At 47.9% G+C, this 16,644-nt stretch overlaps 1 protein-coding gene across 1 annotated transcript; it reads right to left on the bottom strand.

Annotated features, from left to right (window-relative positions):
- Positions 1–7,075: 7,075 nt before the first annotated feature.
- CCR75_002099 (uncharacterized protein) lies at positions 7,076–8,686 on the bottom strand (the record flags this gene model as incomplete). The annotated part of the gene is made up of 1 exon (XM_067960199.1): positions 7,076–8,686. One exon carries the CDS (start codon positions 8,684–8,686, stop codon positions 7,076–7,078), a length of 1,611 nt encoding a protein of 536 aa, XP_067819378.1.
- Positions 8,687–16,644: the final 7,958 nt, after the last annotated feature.

The following is a 16,644-nucleotide window of genomic DNA, read 5'->3' as shown; positions in this document are numbered from 1 at the left end:
CGCGACGCTCTTCATGAGCAATACCTTACGCCAAAGGTAATGACGCGAAGCCAGTATCTGACGCGTTTACGTGATCAAGCCCGTGGGGCTTCGGTGACCTCCATGAGGGAAATTCCGATCGTTTTGTTTCCAAACGAAACAAGGACTGAAAACGAAGTCTCATTTGACTAATGGGTTCACCGGGCCCGTAAACTCCGTAATATCTGGAATATCAGAGAGTCTGCGGATAGAGGTGACGTTCGTTTGGAACGGAAGCTTCGCTTTGACTTTGCTAAGCTTAAGGCCAAAGGCCAGTTACGTTCAGCATTTATGTCACAAAACGAAGAAAGGCCTAGCCAATATTTCAGTGCTTCGGTTGACCGTACAACCAAGGATCGAAGCCGGACTGAGACTTTAGATCCGCCTAATCCCACGTTTAGTGGTGGGAAGCGTCATTTGACGCGAGTTGACCCTGAACTTGGCGCTCAAAAACGTCAACAGCGTACGGGCAATCTTGCCCGAAGAGGTACCTCGAACTCCCAAGAGTTTTCGGAAAAGGGGCTCCTAGCCACTTCACCAGATAATGGTATTAACCCTCACGATGACGTCGCTTAAGAGTTTCTCCACATGAAACTGAAGGTTTCCCCGCGCATCAAGCAGCGCGGGAGGGGGCCGAAATTTCGGGGAAGCGTTTGATGCTCTACGGCACGAGGTGCAACTTCTTCGTGAGGTCCTTGCTCGGGTTGAGAGCTCTTTTGAGGTGGTTCGGGACCGTCTTTCGACACTGGAGCAACAGCCTCGTTAAGAGGGCCAGCTGGACATCCTGGTAAGGATGCAGCAATGTGCGGCACGACCGCCTGTCTCGGCGCAAGCGCCTTCAAGTCCAGGTGGGAAGGTCCCGATATGGCTTAAGCAAGCCAACGTAAAACACTGGGTGTGTACGCAGCTTGCTGGGAAGGTTTAGCGTATAAGCGAGGCCTTTCTTGGCCACGACCGTAAATGGTTCAATAAAGCGCGGGCGCAATTTGGTCTTGAAGACCGCGGAAACCAAGTTGGTAGGTAGGCTTCTAGCTTTTAGTAAAACTCGGTCTCCGACCATATAAGAATTAATACAGCTTCTGCCTTTGGCATCTGCTTGTTCTTTTTTTGTCTTGGCTATCAGCCATCGTATCCCTTACATGTCTTAAGACACTCAATCGCGTCGCGAGAAACTCGCTTACTTGTTTCCGAACGGTAACAGGGCTGTATCAGCAAGCCAATCGGACAATTATCTCCCACCAAGCCCTGAACCACGCAGTGATATCGTTACTGGAACGCGCGGGTCGGTAAGACCGTTTATTTAAAACGGAGTATAGCCTGTAGAGGCATAAACAGCGTTATTTAACGCAAATTTCACTACTGGGAGCATTGAGCTCCAGCGCTTTGGCGTCAGAGCACACACACTGCGTAAAACGTCTTACGCAGAGCACACACTGCGTAAAACGTCTTCAATGACGCGATTGACACGTTTGAATATCGGTCTGCAGGTGGTCCGCAGTGGACATATCCAATCTGGTGCCAAGCACTCGGAAAATTGATTTCCAGAATTTACCCGTGAAACAGGGATCCCGATCAGAGACAATTGCCACTGGCAAACCATGTTGTCGAAACACGCGATCGATAAACAGCTTAGCTGTACCCTTTCCATCAATGGAATTGTGCACGGCTGCTAAGTGAGCCATTTTGCTCAAACTGTCAACAAAGACCACTATACCGGAGTTACCGGCTGAATCTTCCGGTAGCCCAAAAACAACATCCATACTAATGGACTCCCAACATCTTATGGGAACGGGAAGACTCGCCAGTGGCGCAGCAGCATGTGCCGAGGGTTTAACCCATTGGCACGTTTCGCATGTGCGAACGTATGTGCTGACCCATTTATAAAGTTTGGGCCACCAATAACTCTGGCTTATAGAGCCGTAGGTCTTTTCTCTACCGATATGACCACCAAGGACAGTATCATGTGCCTCATAGAGGATCCGGTACTTCAAATCCTTATCATGAGGAACAACGACACGCGGAGGATCTGCGATGTCTGTGAAATTAAGCAATAGGTTGTTATCGATAGAAGATCGATGTACCTTGCACGCAAACGTGCCGATAATTTAATACCCGAATCCGAGTTCTTTAAGGCTCGTAACAGAGGTACACACTGTTCATCCTTGACGTAAGCCGAACGGATTAATTCAGGAATAGGTGACGAGATAGTTGTTAAATGAGAAAACTCATGATCCGGCCTGCGTGATAACGCATCGGCCAAAGCATTTTGCTTGCCGGGTTTATACTTCACCTCGAAGTTGTATTCCGCAAAAAAGGATAGCCACCGGGCTATTCTCTGTGAGAGACGGGGCGACTTAGTCGCCGTGCGTAATGACGCGTGATCTGTATAAATCACAAGCGGCTTAGAGCCGAGCTGATGAACTCTGAATTTGACGAGAGCATACTTCATAGCAAGTAACTCTTTGTAATGAACTCGGTAGTTCTTTTCCGCAGCTTTAAGCTGTCTAGACTCGAACGCAATAACACGTTCATGCCCCTCAACATCTGTTCGTAACGGAGCACTGCCCATGGCAAAATCTGATGCGTCACAGACGACACTGAAAGGCCAATTTGGATTTGGCAGTGCCAGAATCAGGGCATGGATAAGACTATCCTTATCTGCTCGGAAAGCATAATTTCCGGCGCTTGTCCAGCACCAATCTATATCTTTTTAAGGAGATTAGATAATGGCCTTGCCAAATCAGCGTAATTTTTGCTATATTTGTGTAAATAATTGGCGAGACTCAACCACTTACGCAAATCCTTTTGGATCTTAGGAACCGGTCAATCTACTATCGCTTTTACCTTCGCGGGATCCTCTCTAAGGCCTCGCTTTCCAATGAAGCATCCTAAAAAAGGAATTTTATCTGCGCCAAAAATGCATTTAGATGCATTGGTATACAATTTTTTTTTTGTGCGCATGCACTCGAGCACTGCTCGCAAATGGTGTAAATGGTTTTCCATATCCGACTAACCCTGCTCCGACGATTAAATGTTGCCGGGGCGTTGGAAAGCCCTTGTGGCATAACCAGCCACTTCCATAACACGCCGCTTGGGGTGCTAACAGCTGTAAGCGGGATATCACTAGCTCGCATGAGCAATTGATAGTAACCATCGACTAAGTCCAATGTACATTGTACATCCCAGCATATTGTTCTGAAGAACATCCTTCTAGGAATGGGAGTTTGTGCTGGTATAGTGGCAGCATTAGGTTTATTATAAGCATGTACAATGCGCCATTTACCATTTGGATTTTTGACACAAAATGTCGGCTTCGAATGAGGAGATTTGCTCACTCATACCATTCCAGCGTCGTGCTTAGCACGGAAGAAATCGTCAATGACGTCACACTGCTCCCTTGGTAAAGGCCATTGTCTTGTGACACAGTATTTGGTTCCCGGAACTAAGTCAATTTCATGACATACACCTCTATCCGGAGGTAAAACAGATGGTGGGTTATTACATACCACATCTTGGAATCCCTTAGTTAATGAATAAAAGGAATCCGTAGGATCTTTAAGGATTGATGACCCATTTCGCGCACTAAGTGCAGCTCTTGTGTCATCCAGGAAGGCTTCGTCGAAAAGTGACGATGAGTTTAACTCAACCATAGGTCGAATGACCACCATTTCAGATAAGTCACTTTTAAGGCTCGACCGCACTCATCAATAGACATTTGGTCTAGCTCTAAAAGAGCATATAACGAAGGGATTGCCGCAAGGCTAACTTCCCCTTAATGTTACCGGTTAAGCCATTTACAAGCGTATGTACTTGCTCACTCGTATCACTTTGTGAGGGTATACACACTTCGTGTCCACCCTGTCTTGGAGTGGAGACAATACGCCTCTTAGAGGCCGGGACATTGACGTCCCCGGGTTTTCCAGCCTGAATTGGTTCTATACAAGACATGGCGTCTAGTTTGACATCCGACAAGGAGTTAGGTAACTTAACTTCGTTATCTAGCGAACGTTTACGTGTCGCTTCACGTGCATTAGGAGGGTTTGACCCAAAATGCCCTGGCGAACCGCCAATAGTGTCACTATTGACACTCAGTATGGTGCCACCTCGGCCGACCACACTCGGGACTAAGACGTGCCACTATACGTATCTCAGGGATATTGCACCCTTGAGGCCCTGGCGAACCGCCAACAGTGTCACTACTGACACTCAGTATGATGCCACCTCGGCCAATTATACTCGGTGGACTTAGACGTGCCACTCCTCGTATCTCAGGGATATGGCACCCTTGATGATTCGGCCTTAGGCCTACAATGCTTTCAGCATTTAGTGATTCGTTAGTATAACTAGTGTCACTCGACAAAGTACGTGCCGTTCCACTTATTTCTGCTGAGTCGGGCTCAGAATTAATGTTTTAAACATTAGAGTTTATTAACTCAGACATGCCAATAAAACACTGACAGACTAATTCAATGATCCGCGCCAATAGGACTTTTGTTGCCTAGCAAAGGTGGGTTCATGACTCTCCAAAACTTTGCTAGGAACATTGCGCGTAACGCCTAAGGTCTAAGACCTTTAACCGATCCATGGCTCATGGTGTTCTAACCAGGCCATACCAAGGATGAGATCATAACTCGGATCCAAATCAAGGACGAGACAGCGTTCCATACTGTCAAAGTCCAGAAAGTTTATACCTAAGTTCAATGGAGCCTTGGGAACAGTGACACGAGTCCCAGTCGCTAAGCGAACAGTGATTGTATCACCTTCATGCGCTTTAAGCGCCTCAACGTATTGTTGACTTCCTTCAAGGGAAAGACGTCGAGCATAATTGCAAGACGCTGCTGAGTCAATTAAAATTGACCACGGCTTATCAAAGCCCTTTACAGTCGCTTGAGCGACTAGCAAGCCAGACTTGTACTCTCGCCCCGTGCCATTGGGCACCGAGCTAATTAGGGCTAGGTTCTGTTTATTCTCGCCTCCTTGAGGCTCAACAGAGGCTAGGTCTTCCCCAGTAGGGCGCTACGCACCTACTGGGTATCGACGTTTTCCCGCACCGTACCAGATCTCTGGTATAGGTCGGAGTTAGAGCTCTTTCGAGCTTTACGCGAATTCCGAAGAGGGCAGGCAAGGCGTAAATGTTTCGTGCTTCCGCACATTTAACATCTACGGATCGTCTTATGCTGTTCCACAGCTTGAAGAGCCTCTTCTCCTTCCTCAACGAGGCTTAAATCCATAGGTTTCGCTCTATTCGACGGAACCCATGTGCTCTAAGAGCTTGTTTGGTAAACAGGCGTGCTAACGCGAGCAGACTTAAAGTCAAATTCGGCGCGTAGCGCTATGGCAACTGCCTCTTCGAACGTAGCCGGATGAGATCGGAACAATCCCATCCGGGCAACGCCCTCATTGAGACCCCCCATAAAGATAGTCACTACAATTGCTTCTTGCACCGGGTCTTGATGCATAGATGCAATGAGAGTTCTCAACTCCCGGACAAAGTCCCCTAGGGTTCTTTTACCCTGTCGAGTCGCTAAGAGCCATGCTCACATGCAAAAAGCCTGATCAGGCGGTGCAAACATGCCTATCATTTGCTATTTCAGCAAATCCCATGAGGGAAAAGCGTCGTTTATGAACGTGCTGCACGATAGTGCCCACTCCATGGCTCTACCTCCAAGTTTGGAAATGGCCATAGCCACCTTTTGCCGTTCTGTTAAGAACAAGGCGGAATCAATGGACATTTCCATCCGCTTAATCCAAAAAGGGAGATTTTCTCCCTCATTCCCTCAAATGTTCTTACATTCGCAGTTAGAGGGCGAGCCCTCGGCTCTGAGTCAGGTACAGAGATGTACCGGGTTGACATAGATACCGCTAAATGGTTCTGTACCTGACCGATCAGGGAGGCTTCGTACCGCATAAAGGTTTCATACCTTGCATGCAGGACCTCTGGTCCCTGGGAAATAATAAATTCCACATGCTCAAGCCTGAATAAGGTTTTGAGCTTCTCATAAGCGGCGCATTGCGCTTCTGACAATTCTGGAACCTCTTCCATTTTCGTGAGAAATTAGTCTTGTAAAGACTCAAACGTAGATTGACTACGAGTGCTACCAGGTGTAGCGGAGCTACCTCGCTCCTAAAGTCAGAGGAAGACTTTCAGACTCAGAGAGTCACTTAGTTCTATTGAACTAATGGGTTTAACAACTCAGGGAGTCGTACAAGCTATTAAAGCTTAAGGAATCCTAGTTCAAGGGATTCAGGGGTTCGTAGGACCCAGTGGCAACTAGTGCCCAAGAGGATTTACCTTAGAAAGGCTTCTATCTCTTACAGATCAATGCGCAAGCCTTAGGAAGGCACTTCACGCTTAGGATTAAAAGGGGAACTGAACTTTATTTAATTATTCAACTATAAAAACCTTACCCTAGCTAATATTAAAATAGATTTTGGCCGCCAGATTTATATCTGGCGGTAACCACATTTATTATCCATAATAAATGGGATTTAAGTAACTAACTATTTGAAATTAGATAAAAGGGCATTTTACCTATAAAGTAAATGTACCACAACAACGGTTCTTTAACCGATGTGTGCCCCATTACAAAGAGACAATATTCAAAGAAATAGCTATGAGACACGATCTAGGAAACGATACTTCACCTCGTAATCGTCGTGAGAAGTGCAAAATAGCCTGGTCTCTTTTTAGAAGAATAGGTCGTGACAATCCTCAGAATACATAAAATTAATAGCTTGCGAGTAACCTCCGCCCGTGCGTCGTAGCTCAGAGGCCTTTCCAAGCAATACCAGAATGACGCGGATCCTTAAACGGAAGCATTAGTATTGGGATTACAGGCGGAAATCAATACGGCGTTAATCGTGTAGCGACCACTGCTGCTGTAACGGTACGAGCATTCGCGAAGCGTGGCCTCAAGTACGAGCTTACCGCTCGAAAGAGGTTTACAAGTATAATGCTAGACATTTAAACCAATATATTCAGCAAAATTTTATGAGTAAAATTCAAAAGACATGAATTATCAATTGAACTCGTTCTGTTCCAAGTGTTTCCATCTGCTTAGCCCGAGCACTCCACAGACTTTTGAAGCAGCATGCTCACTTCTTTGTAACTAATGCCAGTGCGGGTGACGGCATTGGGAGCCGGTTTCGAGGCCACAAGCCACAGAAAGTCGGGGTGTTTTACGTTTGATGCAAAGAGCCACTCCCCGCCAATGATGAGCCCAGATGCGTCTATCTCGAGCAAGTAGTAGTACCACTCACCTTTGGTAAAACGATCGACGATTCCTGTATCGACGAGGTTTCCATCATCGTATGTCGAGTCTACCCACGACAGACGGGCAGTGACAAACACAATACTCTTGGCTTCCACGTTCCACGGATACTCTTTCAATCCATAGAACGTCTGCGCCGCCTCTTGAAGCGACATTTCCGTTTGCTCGTATACTTTGTACCCACGAACAGGCTGGTTCCACACTTCCAAGTCAGCCGACACGTCGACGATAAACGACTTTTTATCAATGCCAAGAACGTTCGTCATTGCAAGGTGGAAGAAGCCAGGATTCAGGTCGCGAAAGATCGGATCAACGCCCCGTCCATAGGTATCGGTGCTATTAGTGCCGTGTTTAAAGCGCACGCCAGTAAACACCGTACCGACCGCCGTATCGGCGTAAAGGATCGACAAGAGGCCTTTGATATCCAACGCTCGAAACTCCACGCCATTGTGCGTGACCGGACAATTGGGTTCGGGCTCGGCAATGGCCGCAGCGGCCCATGCGTGGCAGATACCAAGCCACGAGGCAATGCACCATCCAGAGGTCTCCATCTTTGGAACGCCGCAGAACGTACGGTTACTGATTGAAAGGCAGTCGCTGTTACGGGTACATTGTTTCGTGAACCCCTCCGATTTAATGCCGTGGACACGTGAGATGCCGTCCGTAAATTGCGGAACGTCGTAGTTAAAGGCCATGGCATACTTTGCGGCTGCACTCGGTTGTCCTCGAGCCCACTCGACGTTGATGCTGTCCTGGAAATCAGGCCAGTACGGGCCCGGCCACGGTGCTTTCACCATTACCCCTTCAGTCGGAAGGTTCTTCCAATTTAATTCTAATTTGCGTTGGAGATACCATTCAAGACTTAAAATGTCCCTGTTGCTATACGTATTCAAGCGACGATCCTGCGAAACGCCACGGGACTGTGTTAAACCACTTTTCTCGTGCTTTGGCGGGTACGCTAACGGGTTTTCCCATCCGGTAGCACAGTCTCTCGAAGCATGTTCTCCGAGAACAACTGGCGGCGAACCCGTAAACACGTACTCGTCAGGAGTCTTTTCTGTCGACGGTGGCTTTTCGACCACCACAGGATTTCCCACGACGTTTGAAACTGGCTCCTTGGGAGGTGCGGTCACGTTTGACAAGAGCTCCGGATACAATATTGGAACCGATGGGATGTTCGCGAGGACTGGAAGGGTCGAATCGATCGTAACCTCGACAGCAGTGTACTTTTCGTCTACTTCCCCACCACGTCCAGGGAAGTTGGGACCGATCGAATTGGTCGCGTCTGACACGGTATGTGCTCCATAGTACATGGACCCCGCGGAAGCTTGCTGCATCTTAAGCGATGCGACGGCCACAGCAGCAGAGATGAGGGAAAAGCGGGGCGAGTAGACCATCGTATGTTGATTACGCCAATTTAGAACAGGGTACGGTTGGTTCTTCTTCTCGTTGTCGAGAAAATTGGATAATGACGCACTAGATAGTCGGCACGAGAGCTCCTCGCGAGAATATCCTTGCAACCCGTTTCAAGGGATTTGTAAATAATTTGCAACGTTGCAGCGATCACGAACGTGTGTAGATGTGGCATGCTATTAAACAGGATGGGTACGGTCTGTAATTGAATTGTCAGGTCTCTCAAGACTGCTGTATGGATCCTTCGATAGAAAATATGGAAAGGTCCACTTTATCGCTGTCTGGATTGTGTCGCAGTGTTCGCAGTACAATCGTTTAGAAAGATAAGGTGCATTACTTCCTTGAGGATGTCTTTCTTCACGGGGTTGTCCCACGACACTCGGGATTCTAATCTACTGATTAAACAATGCTGTGGAGACGTCGGGTAGCCGGTTTATGCGTCTATACACTACCAATGTCAGCTGGAGGTAAATAAAGAAGAGACAAGTTCCGTTCAAAGCACAGTATGAAATATGTTCTTGTTGCGATTAGATTACCCGAAAAGTTTACTCCAAGTAAGATTAATATTTTACAGTTATTCGTGTTGGCGTTATTCCCGCAAAAAAAATATTGTATTAGTATTTATTGTTACAATGATATTTACCTCTTTGTTACTATTTGGCGTAACAAGCTTTGCTTATAACAATATTTTGGACCCCTACACACTGATATACATCCGGTAGAATCATCACATTCTTGATATTCTCCAACCTTATGGCGTTTAAAGTTTTAATAATATTAAAATCTAAAAGCATGATTATTCGAATGTGGAAACTAAAAAAAGAAAATTAAAGAGCGCACTGTGGTATTTCGTATTCTGTGTTGACGCGTGGACAACACATGTAACACGTTCCATGACTATTACTGCCTATAAAGATAATCTTCTTTTTTCTTCTTTAGTATTTCTCTAAAGAAGAAAAAGAAGATTATCTTTATTCCGACTTTGGTTAATATTATCACACATCAATGTGATATTGAAGCAGTAATGTGACAGTTTTGTTCATTGATTCATTTAAGTCGAAAGTTAAGTCCTTTTATTCAACCCGCCAATCATTGCTAGACGCGCGTATGGGCGGCGACCCTCCTCATTTCGCGAGTCAAGAAGCGATTGACGGGGTTGAGTTTTTTTGTTATGAATGAGCCTCTATATTTAGTTTTAAATTATCAAAAAAATCAGGAGTAAAAGAATTAGTACGTGGGAACTTTATCATATTGAACACAGTTTTACTTTACCCCCTAAACTAAGCACTTCTGTGTTAGGGCACTCTTCGGTTGGTTTTCCGTTAATGTGGTACAATTCGGTAAAATACCTTGTTCTTATTTGAAGCAGGTAGTACCACAAAATCCCATTTATTATGGTGATGCACTTCGCAGCCACAAGATACTGGTGGCGGGAATCTGTCTTAACGTAATTAGCGTAAGGTTTTATATTTTAAACATTAAAACGTTAGCTTTCCCTATTGATCTTATTAGCTTGTCGTAGCTATATAAGGCTTGCGCTTCGATCAGTGAAAGTATTAAGTCTTCTTAATGTATATACTCCAGGTGTAACGGGCTAAAGTTGCCCTAATGTTACATAGTCCAGTACACTTGGTGTACTTAAGGAGATGGTCAATTATTAAAAAAAGTAATCAGACCCAGCACTCGGGCGTGGTTCACATGTGTGACCAACCCTTGCATATGTGATGCACATCGGTGTATTCACATTAGGAGGGATGACGCCTAGCGTCATCCGTTACGCGAGGTATCTAGAAAGATTCGCTCGCAATACATAATAGTGTTATCTACAGAGATGACATTTTTGATTGGTGAAAATAGGCTTTTATATTTAATGCGATAAAAATAATCAGTCTGAAAGCTACTTTCTACTTAGTAAGTGCGCACGAGGAGCCGGATTACCGCTCCCGTGACGACACTTTACTAGAGTACTTAGTGCGTTAGGTGAGGTCACTAAGGCGCCCACCACAACAACCTCATTGCACGTAAAGAGAAGACAGTCAAACCGCTTCCTCGCTGTGCTAGGGTGTGTGTCTAAGTAGAGCGTGGCCGCATTACGACGTGCCCGCCTACACTTGGTAGCACTTGAAATCTTCCCCACGACCTGCATCTCGGCGTGTGTACGTGAGTTTGAGCCTCAACATCGATTGGGCTCATTTCCCCACTTCTCCAAACATCATCGCGAGGTGGCAGAGCATATGGCGCAGGGACTTGGTGAACAAGCCTTGGCCAGGCTCCTGGCAATCCTGAGCATCATGTTGCTCAGTTGGAGCAGTTTGTGGCATTCGTGCTCGGACAGCGGAGGGCCGCGTCCGAGGCACAGGGCCATGCTGCGGCGGAGTCCGTCGCTTAGACTCAGGATGAGCTGAGGCATGAGCAGGCTCGGAGCGAGGCCCTCAACTGGACTGTGAGATGCGCTCTGCCTGGCCGCATCAGCCGAGGCCCATTTGGATGGACCCGCCAAAGTTCGATGAAGCTGCGGCGCAAACGATTGTCCACTGGCTTTTAGCCATGGAGCAATGTGGTGTCGCCCAGTTCATCGAGGACGACAGCCGGATGGTGTCGTACGCCATGTCGCACCAGCGCAGCAAGGCCTCGGAGTGGGCATACTCGGCACTTATGGCGGACGTTAAGGCGTTCCCTGCATAAACGATATTAACACTAAGATCGCGCCATGTACCAGCCGCCGAACAACGAAGTGTTGCTTCAGGCGCGCTTCTTTGGAGCGCGACAGGAAAGCGATCTCTGCAAGATTATGTGCAAGAGATGCACTCACTGTCGGCGTCCATCACCGTAGGTCCGATTCCGGAGACCATTAAGGTGCCCACCTTTATGAACGGACTACGGCATGGCTCATCTCGACAGGACCTTTTCAGATAGGTGCCGTCGACGATGGAAGAGGCAATCCAAATTGCCTTAGCTGGGGAGACTTTCTACAACAGTGCCTCGGCAACAGCTTGGTATAAGCCGTCGGCCGAGAGGTCAGATGCCACTCCCATGGAGTTGGGCAATGCCGACGTTATCTGCTATAAATGCGACAAGTGCGGCTATATGATGGCTCGCTGCTATGCCAGAATCGCTGCTGGGGCAAAGATGCCCCCAGCAAGAAGACTCCCTTCCCAAAGGGCGATGGCAAGAACCAGCGTGCGAGATGCATGAGCTCTGCATCGACCACTGAGTGGTTGGGAAATACAGGAGCGCAGTAGGGGGAGTGCCCTACTGATGCGGGCTTTGTCGCTACCCCAAAGTTCGGAGTTGGCGATTAAATGGTTCGCATAGACCCTGAGGGCTCGCAATTTCGACCTCACCCTGCTGGTCTATAGCAGGTGATGACGCTCCTAGTGGATTCGGGCGCATCACAAAAAATCTGTGAAACTCGCGCTCTAAGAAAGAGACCGTCGATGTTTGATCCGCTTTACCAGGACGGCAAGCGAGAAGAGGCGACCTTCGTTTAGTGAACGGCGCGCTCGGTAAGTCTGAGGGGGTTCGAGTAGAGCTCGCCTTCAGCTTTAGTGACTCCTCCTGTACTGGGAAGGTTACAGTGCTAGGTATGGAGGGTCCGTATGACCTCATCGTAGGCATGCCACGGTTGGCAAAGTATTAACCATGGATAGGCTGGCGTACACGCACAGTTGCGAGCTCTACGCAGGACACCGGAAGATGGTGCTCCTGCGAGAGGCGTATGCAACTGATGTCGTGTCGAACACGCGTTGACGGGATGTCAAACGTCACCAATTCCTACCCAGCTCGTGGAGTCTGGGGTAGTAAAAGGGCAATGACAAGTAGTCATGTGTCCCATAGGCCTGCACAGAGCCAAAAGCCTGTGGAAGTAGACGGCGAGCTGACAGGAAGTCAAGCGTCGCATAAACCGGCACAGTGCCTAGAGCCTGGTGCGGTTGGAAAGGGTGCGTTAGCCAAAAGTGCAACGGCATCCGCTTCCCAGAAAAAGGTCGTCGTGGTTTGAAGAACGAGTACCCGACAGATTAGGACGATCAAAGCACGTCTAAACAAGTGACCTTTGGATCAGTCTCTAATAAAGAGGACGGGCCTTCGACCGAGGTATTCAGGCCGTCAAAGACGAAATTGCGGAGGCATCCTCTGTTAAGGTGCTCCAGCACGTCTTTAAATCTGCCGATGAGATAGTAAATCTCCCGGAGATCTCGTGCGATCTATCCTTTATCGAATTAAAGGAAGGAAATATCCACGAAATAATCACACCAGAGTGGTTGCTCACGTGATGTGTCAGCACCGTGCCTACGCACCCCATTACTTTGACGATGTACTCGTTCGTATTGGGCCGAGGACGGGCCAAGCGAAATGGATTCGCACAAGCGTCATTAAGACGCTGTATTGCAGACTCTGGAGGACGCTATACTGTACGTCAACTTGCAAAAGTGCGTTATAGGGGTCCCGATATACCTGTGCTGGGCTGCACCGTAGGTACACATGGTGTACGAGCAGACCCGGACAAGGTAACATCGGTAAAGGAATGGCCAGTCCCACGACACGTGAACGATTTGGGCCAATTCTTAGGGCTGTCTAATTTCTTGCATAAGTACAGCAAGAATTATGCAGATCGTTCTAAGCCCTTCTCCGACCTCCTTAAAAAGATGCAGAATGAGTTTGGTCAAGGAACGAGAATATGCGTTCACATCAGTGAAGCAATCTCTTGTAGAGGCATCGGTCTTGGCATTGCCAGACGCGGATGAGCCCTTTAGCGTCGTCTGAGATGCAAGCAATTTTGCATTTGGCAGCGCGCTCATGCAGAAGGATGACGACAGCATTGACCGTGTCATCTCTTATCAGTCCCGGTTTTTAAAAGCCGCGGAACTGAATTACCCCGTGCATGACAAAGAGCTACTTTCAATAAAGTATGCTCTTGTCAAGTTTCGAATGCGCCTATTGAGCACCGAACCATTTGTGGTTTATAGGGATTACGCAGTATTGCGGACCGCAATAAAGTTACGCACCTCTCGCCTAGAATGGCAAGATGGCTCACATTCTTCTTTAAATTTTATTTTAAATTGAAATGTGCCAAGTAAGTCGAATGTCTTGGCTAACGCGTTATCGCGCAGACCAGGATTCGGGGCAAGACACCAGGCAAGTGTGTCTCGTGCTAGAGCACAATTTCAGCCGTCAACGTTGGCAGCCATGAAGGCAGACCACTTGACGACCTCAATAGTCTCTGAAATAAAAGAAGCTGCAGTCAGGACGAACATTATCGCCTGCTGTTTGATCACTTTGGTGGAGGAAAGGTACCCTTCCGACACACCTGAAACCTAAGCTTAATCGCTTTAGCTAATATAGATAAGTGGCCAACTATATTCGCTCTTGCGAACAGTGTTAGCGCATTAAGCCGGTACCGTCCAGCAGTGCGCCACTGAAGCCGCTACCGATTCCATCCAACTGTTGGAAGTCAGAAAATCTGGACTTCATGTTTGGCATGCCGCCCGATCATAAAAATCGGACGGGGCTCGTCGTCTTTGTAGACATATTTAGCAAAATGGGGCATTCAGCACCATGTAAAATATCGATCACAGGCAAGGAGGCAGCTCTCTTGTTCCTGGATCATGTATACCGACTACACGGGATGCCCTTGTCCATAGTTTTGACAGAGATTCACGTTTTACGTCTGGTTTTTGGCGGCATGTGTTTGAGCTGCTAGTTAGCAAGCTCTACATGTCGACCGCAGATCATCCCCAGACCGATAACCAAACAGAATGTGCCAATCGGGTCGTGGCGGATGTCTTACACGATAGCAAATTCCAAAGAATGGAGCAAGCAATTGCCCTTTGTGGAGTTCGCTATACAGTGTCCACGCCAGTACGGGTGAGACACCGTTTTATGTTAACGGACTGCGCCATTCTCGGACGCCAGTCTCGTTTGTGCGCAGCCCGAGTCTTAGTGAGGGAGGGGCCCTCACTTTGCTCGGTGCGAAAGAGGGACATAGTTTCGTCAATATGACGATGACCCATGAGGGTATCATCTCAAAGACAGAAACTTGCCCTAGTGACCCTGCCAGTTTAGCAGTGGTCAATAAAACTACGCCTTATGACCGACCTCTCGGCGGTTTCATAGGCGAGTTTGATGCTAAAAGCGTGAGCGAGGCTCAACGCTTTGTGGATGAGCGAGGCTCAACGCTTTGTGGATGAGCGATTAGCCATCACACGTAAAGTCCGTGACGCAACGGCAAGCGCACAGGACAAGCAAAAAAAATATGCGAACCGAAATGGTCGCAAAAATAACGAACGCTTTTACAGTGAATTAACAAGTACTATTTAGTACTGCTACCCTACCTGAAAATGCAATGTCTGTACTACCTGGAGGTGCTACGAAGTTGTTGCCGCGTTTCATTGGGCTTTTTACGGTGGTAGAAGAGGTTAAAAACCTAAATTATAGGCTCAGCCTTCCCCCGTATATGAAGACGCACTCCGTGTTTTACGTGGGTCGTCTGAAACGGTATGTAGACCCAAATGAGGTCACATATCCCCATCCGTCTAAGGAGACCGATGGTGACGCCGACTGTGAGTCGAGCGTCGTTTAGATGAGGGGGACAGAGAAGGCGAAAAACTATCAGACCGACTCCTTCCACCTCGAACAGGACTCGGAGAGCGAGGGACATCACGCGAGTAACGCGGATCTCTCAGCTTTATCCTCTCAAAACGTTCCAAGCGAGTCTTCAGGTGTTCATAACCCTGACGATCCTTCACTCGGACATCATAAAGATCCGAGATCAGTCGCAAGACTTGGCCCTCGATATCCACAATACGTCGTTCAGCAGCGCTTAATGCCTGCGACTGAACGGACGAAGGCAAGGCATCCGCGATTAGGTGGGCGAGATCGCCACTCCTACAGAGCGCCGCCTGCACTGATGTATGCGGGTGCAAATCAACGCTTCCTTGTTAGAAGGTTGCTTGCCCACCGCTCAATGAGGCAAATGTATCAGTTCCTCGTCAAATGGAAAGATTACCCGAAGAATTTTGAATCTTCAAAACCGATCGATGCCCCACGTATTGATGTGCCCAGCTTGGTGGCTTCCTATGAAAAGGAGTACCAGCTGAGGTCTCTTCGCTAGTCTCAAATGGACTAGCAGAAGTAGCGTTGTGAAAATAAACAGAGGGTTCAGTACCGCCCATGATTTCTTTCACACGCAAACGAGCGAAATTAATTCGTTGCGGCCGCCGCTGCATCGCATCGGAATGCGGATGAATGCGGCGCAGGAATTCCGCCTCGTATTGGTCGGGCGTTTCATTTGAACGCAACATGACCGGGATCGGGAAAATTCGCCCAAGCGATTTCCCTAAGCTCTCCATGATTTAAAAATGCAATGATATTTATGAGCGTCTAGAAGAGCGCGCTATAGGAGCGACGCTCTTGGTCCAAAGGAGACCATTTAGATGGAGGGGGCATTAGTGATATGCCACCCGTCACATAGCCACGTTCTAAACGACTGGCTTGTGACACCGCCTGAGCACGTTCACGTGGCGGAGCTTTAGACTCAAAATCCTCTATGCCAGAACCATTATGGATAATGGTCTGAGCATAAGGCGTTGTGGTTTTACCCAACGGAGAAGCAGCTGCGCTTTATGGGCAGCGCTCTCATTAATGGTCGCTACGCTATACAGCGCATACGACGAGACAGCATTCCTAAATGTTGCTGTCTCCGTGTTGTGAGCCATGAGGGAAGTTTGGATGGGCAATAATGCGCCATCATCCCTCCTCATGAGCTCGTTGTCCGCATCAATAGTATGAGATGACGGCAACGGTGTCGACTCATTGTAGTCGACAATGAGCGACGGTCAGAATCCTTACTGTTAACGTGGGATGGATCCTTTAGCCCCGTTAACGCGACAGCAGCAGTAGCTGTCGGCGTTTTGACTAAGGTATTCGACGCGGGCGGCGAATT

The sequence above is a fragment of the Bremia lactucae genome, linkage group LG16, assembly GCF_004359215.1.
Source record: "Bremia lactucae strain SF5 linkage group LG16, whole genome shotgun sequence".
In the NCBI taxonomy this organism is placed as follows: Eukaryota; Oomycota; class Peronosporomycetes; order Peronosporales; family Peronosporaceae; genus Bremia; species Bremia lactucae.
The sequence above is the reverse complement of the archived record's forward strand: the minus strand, read 5'-3'. Positions and strand labels throughout refer to the sequence as shown.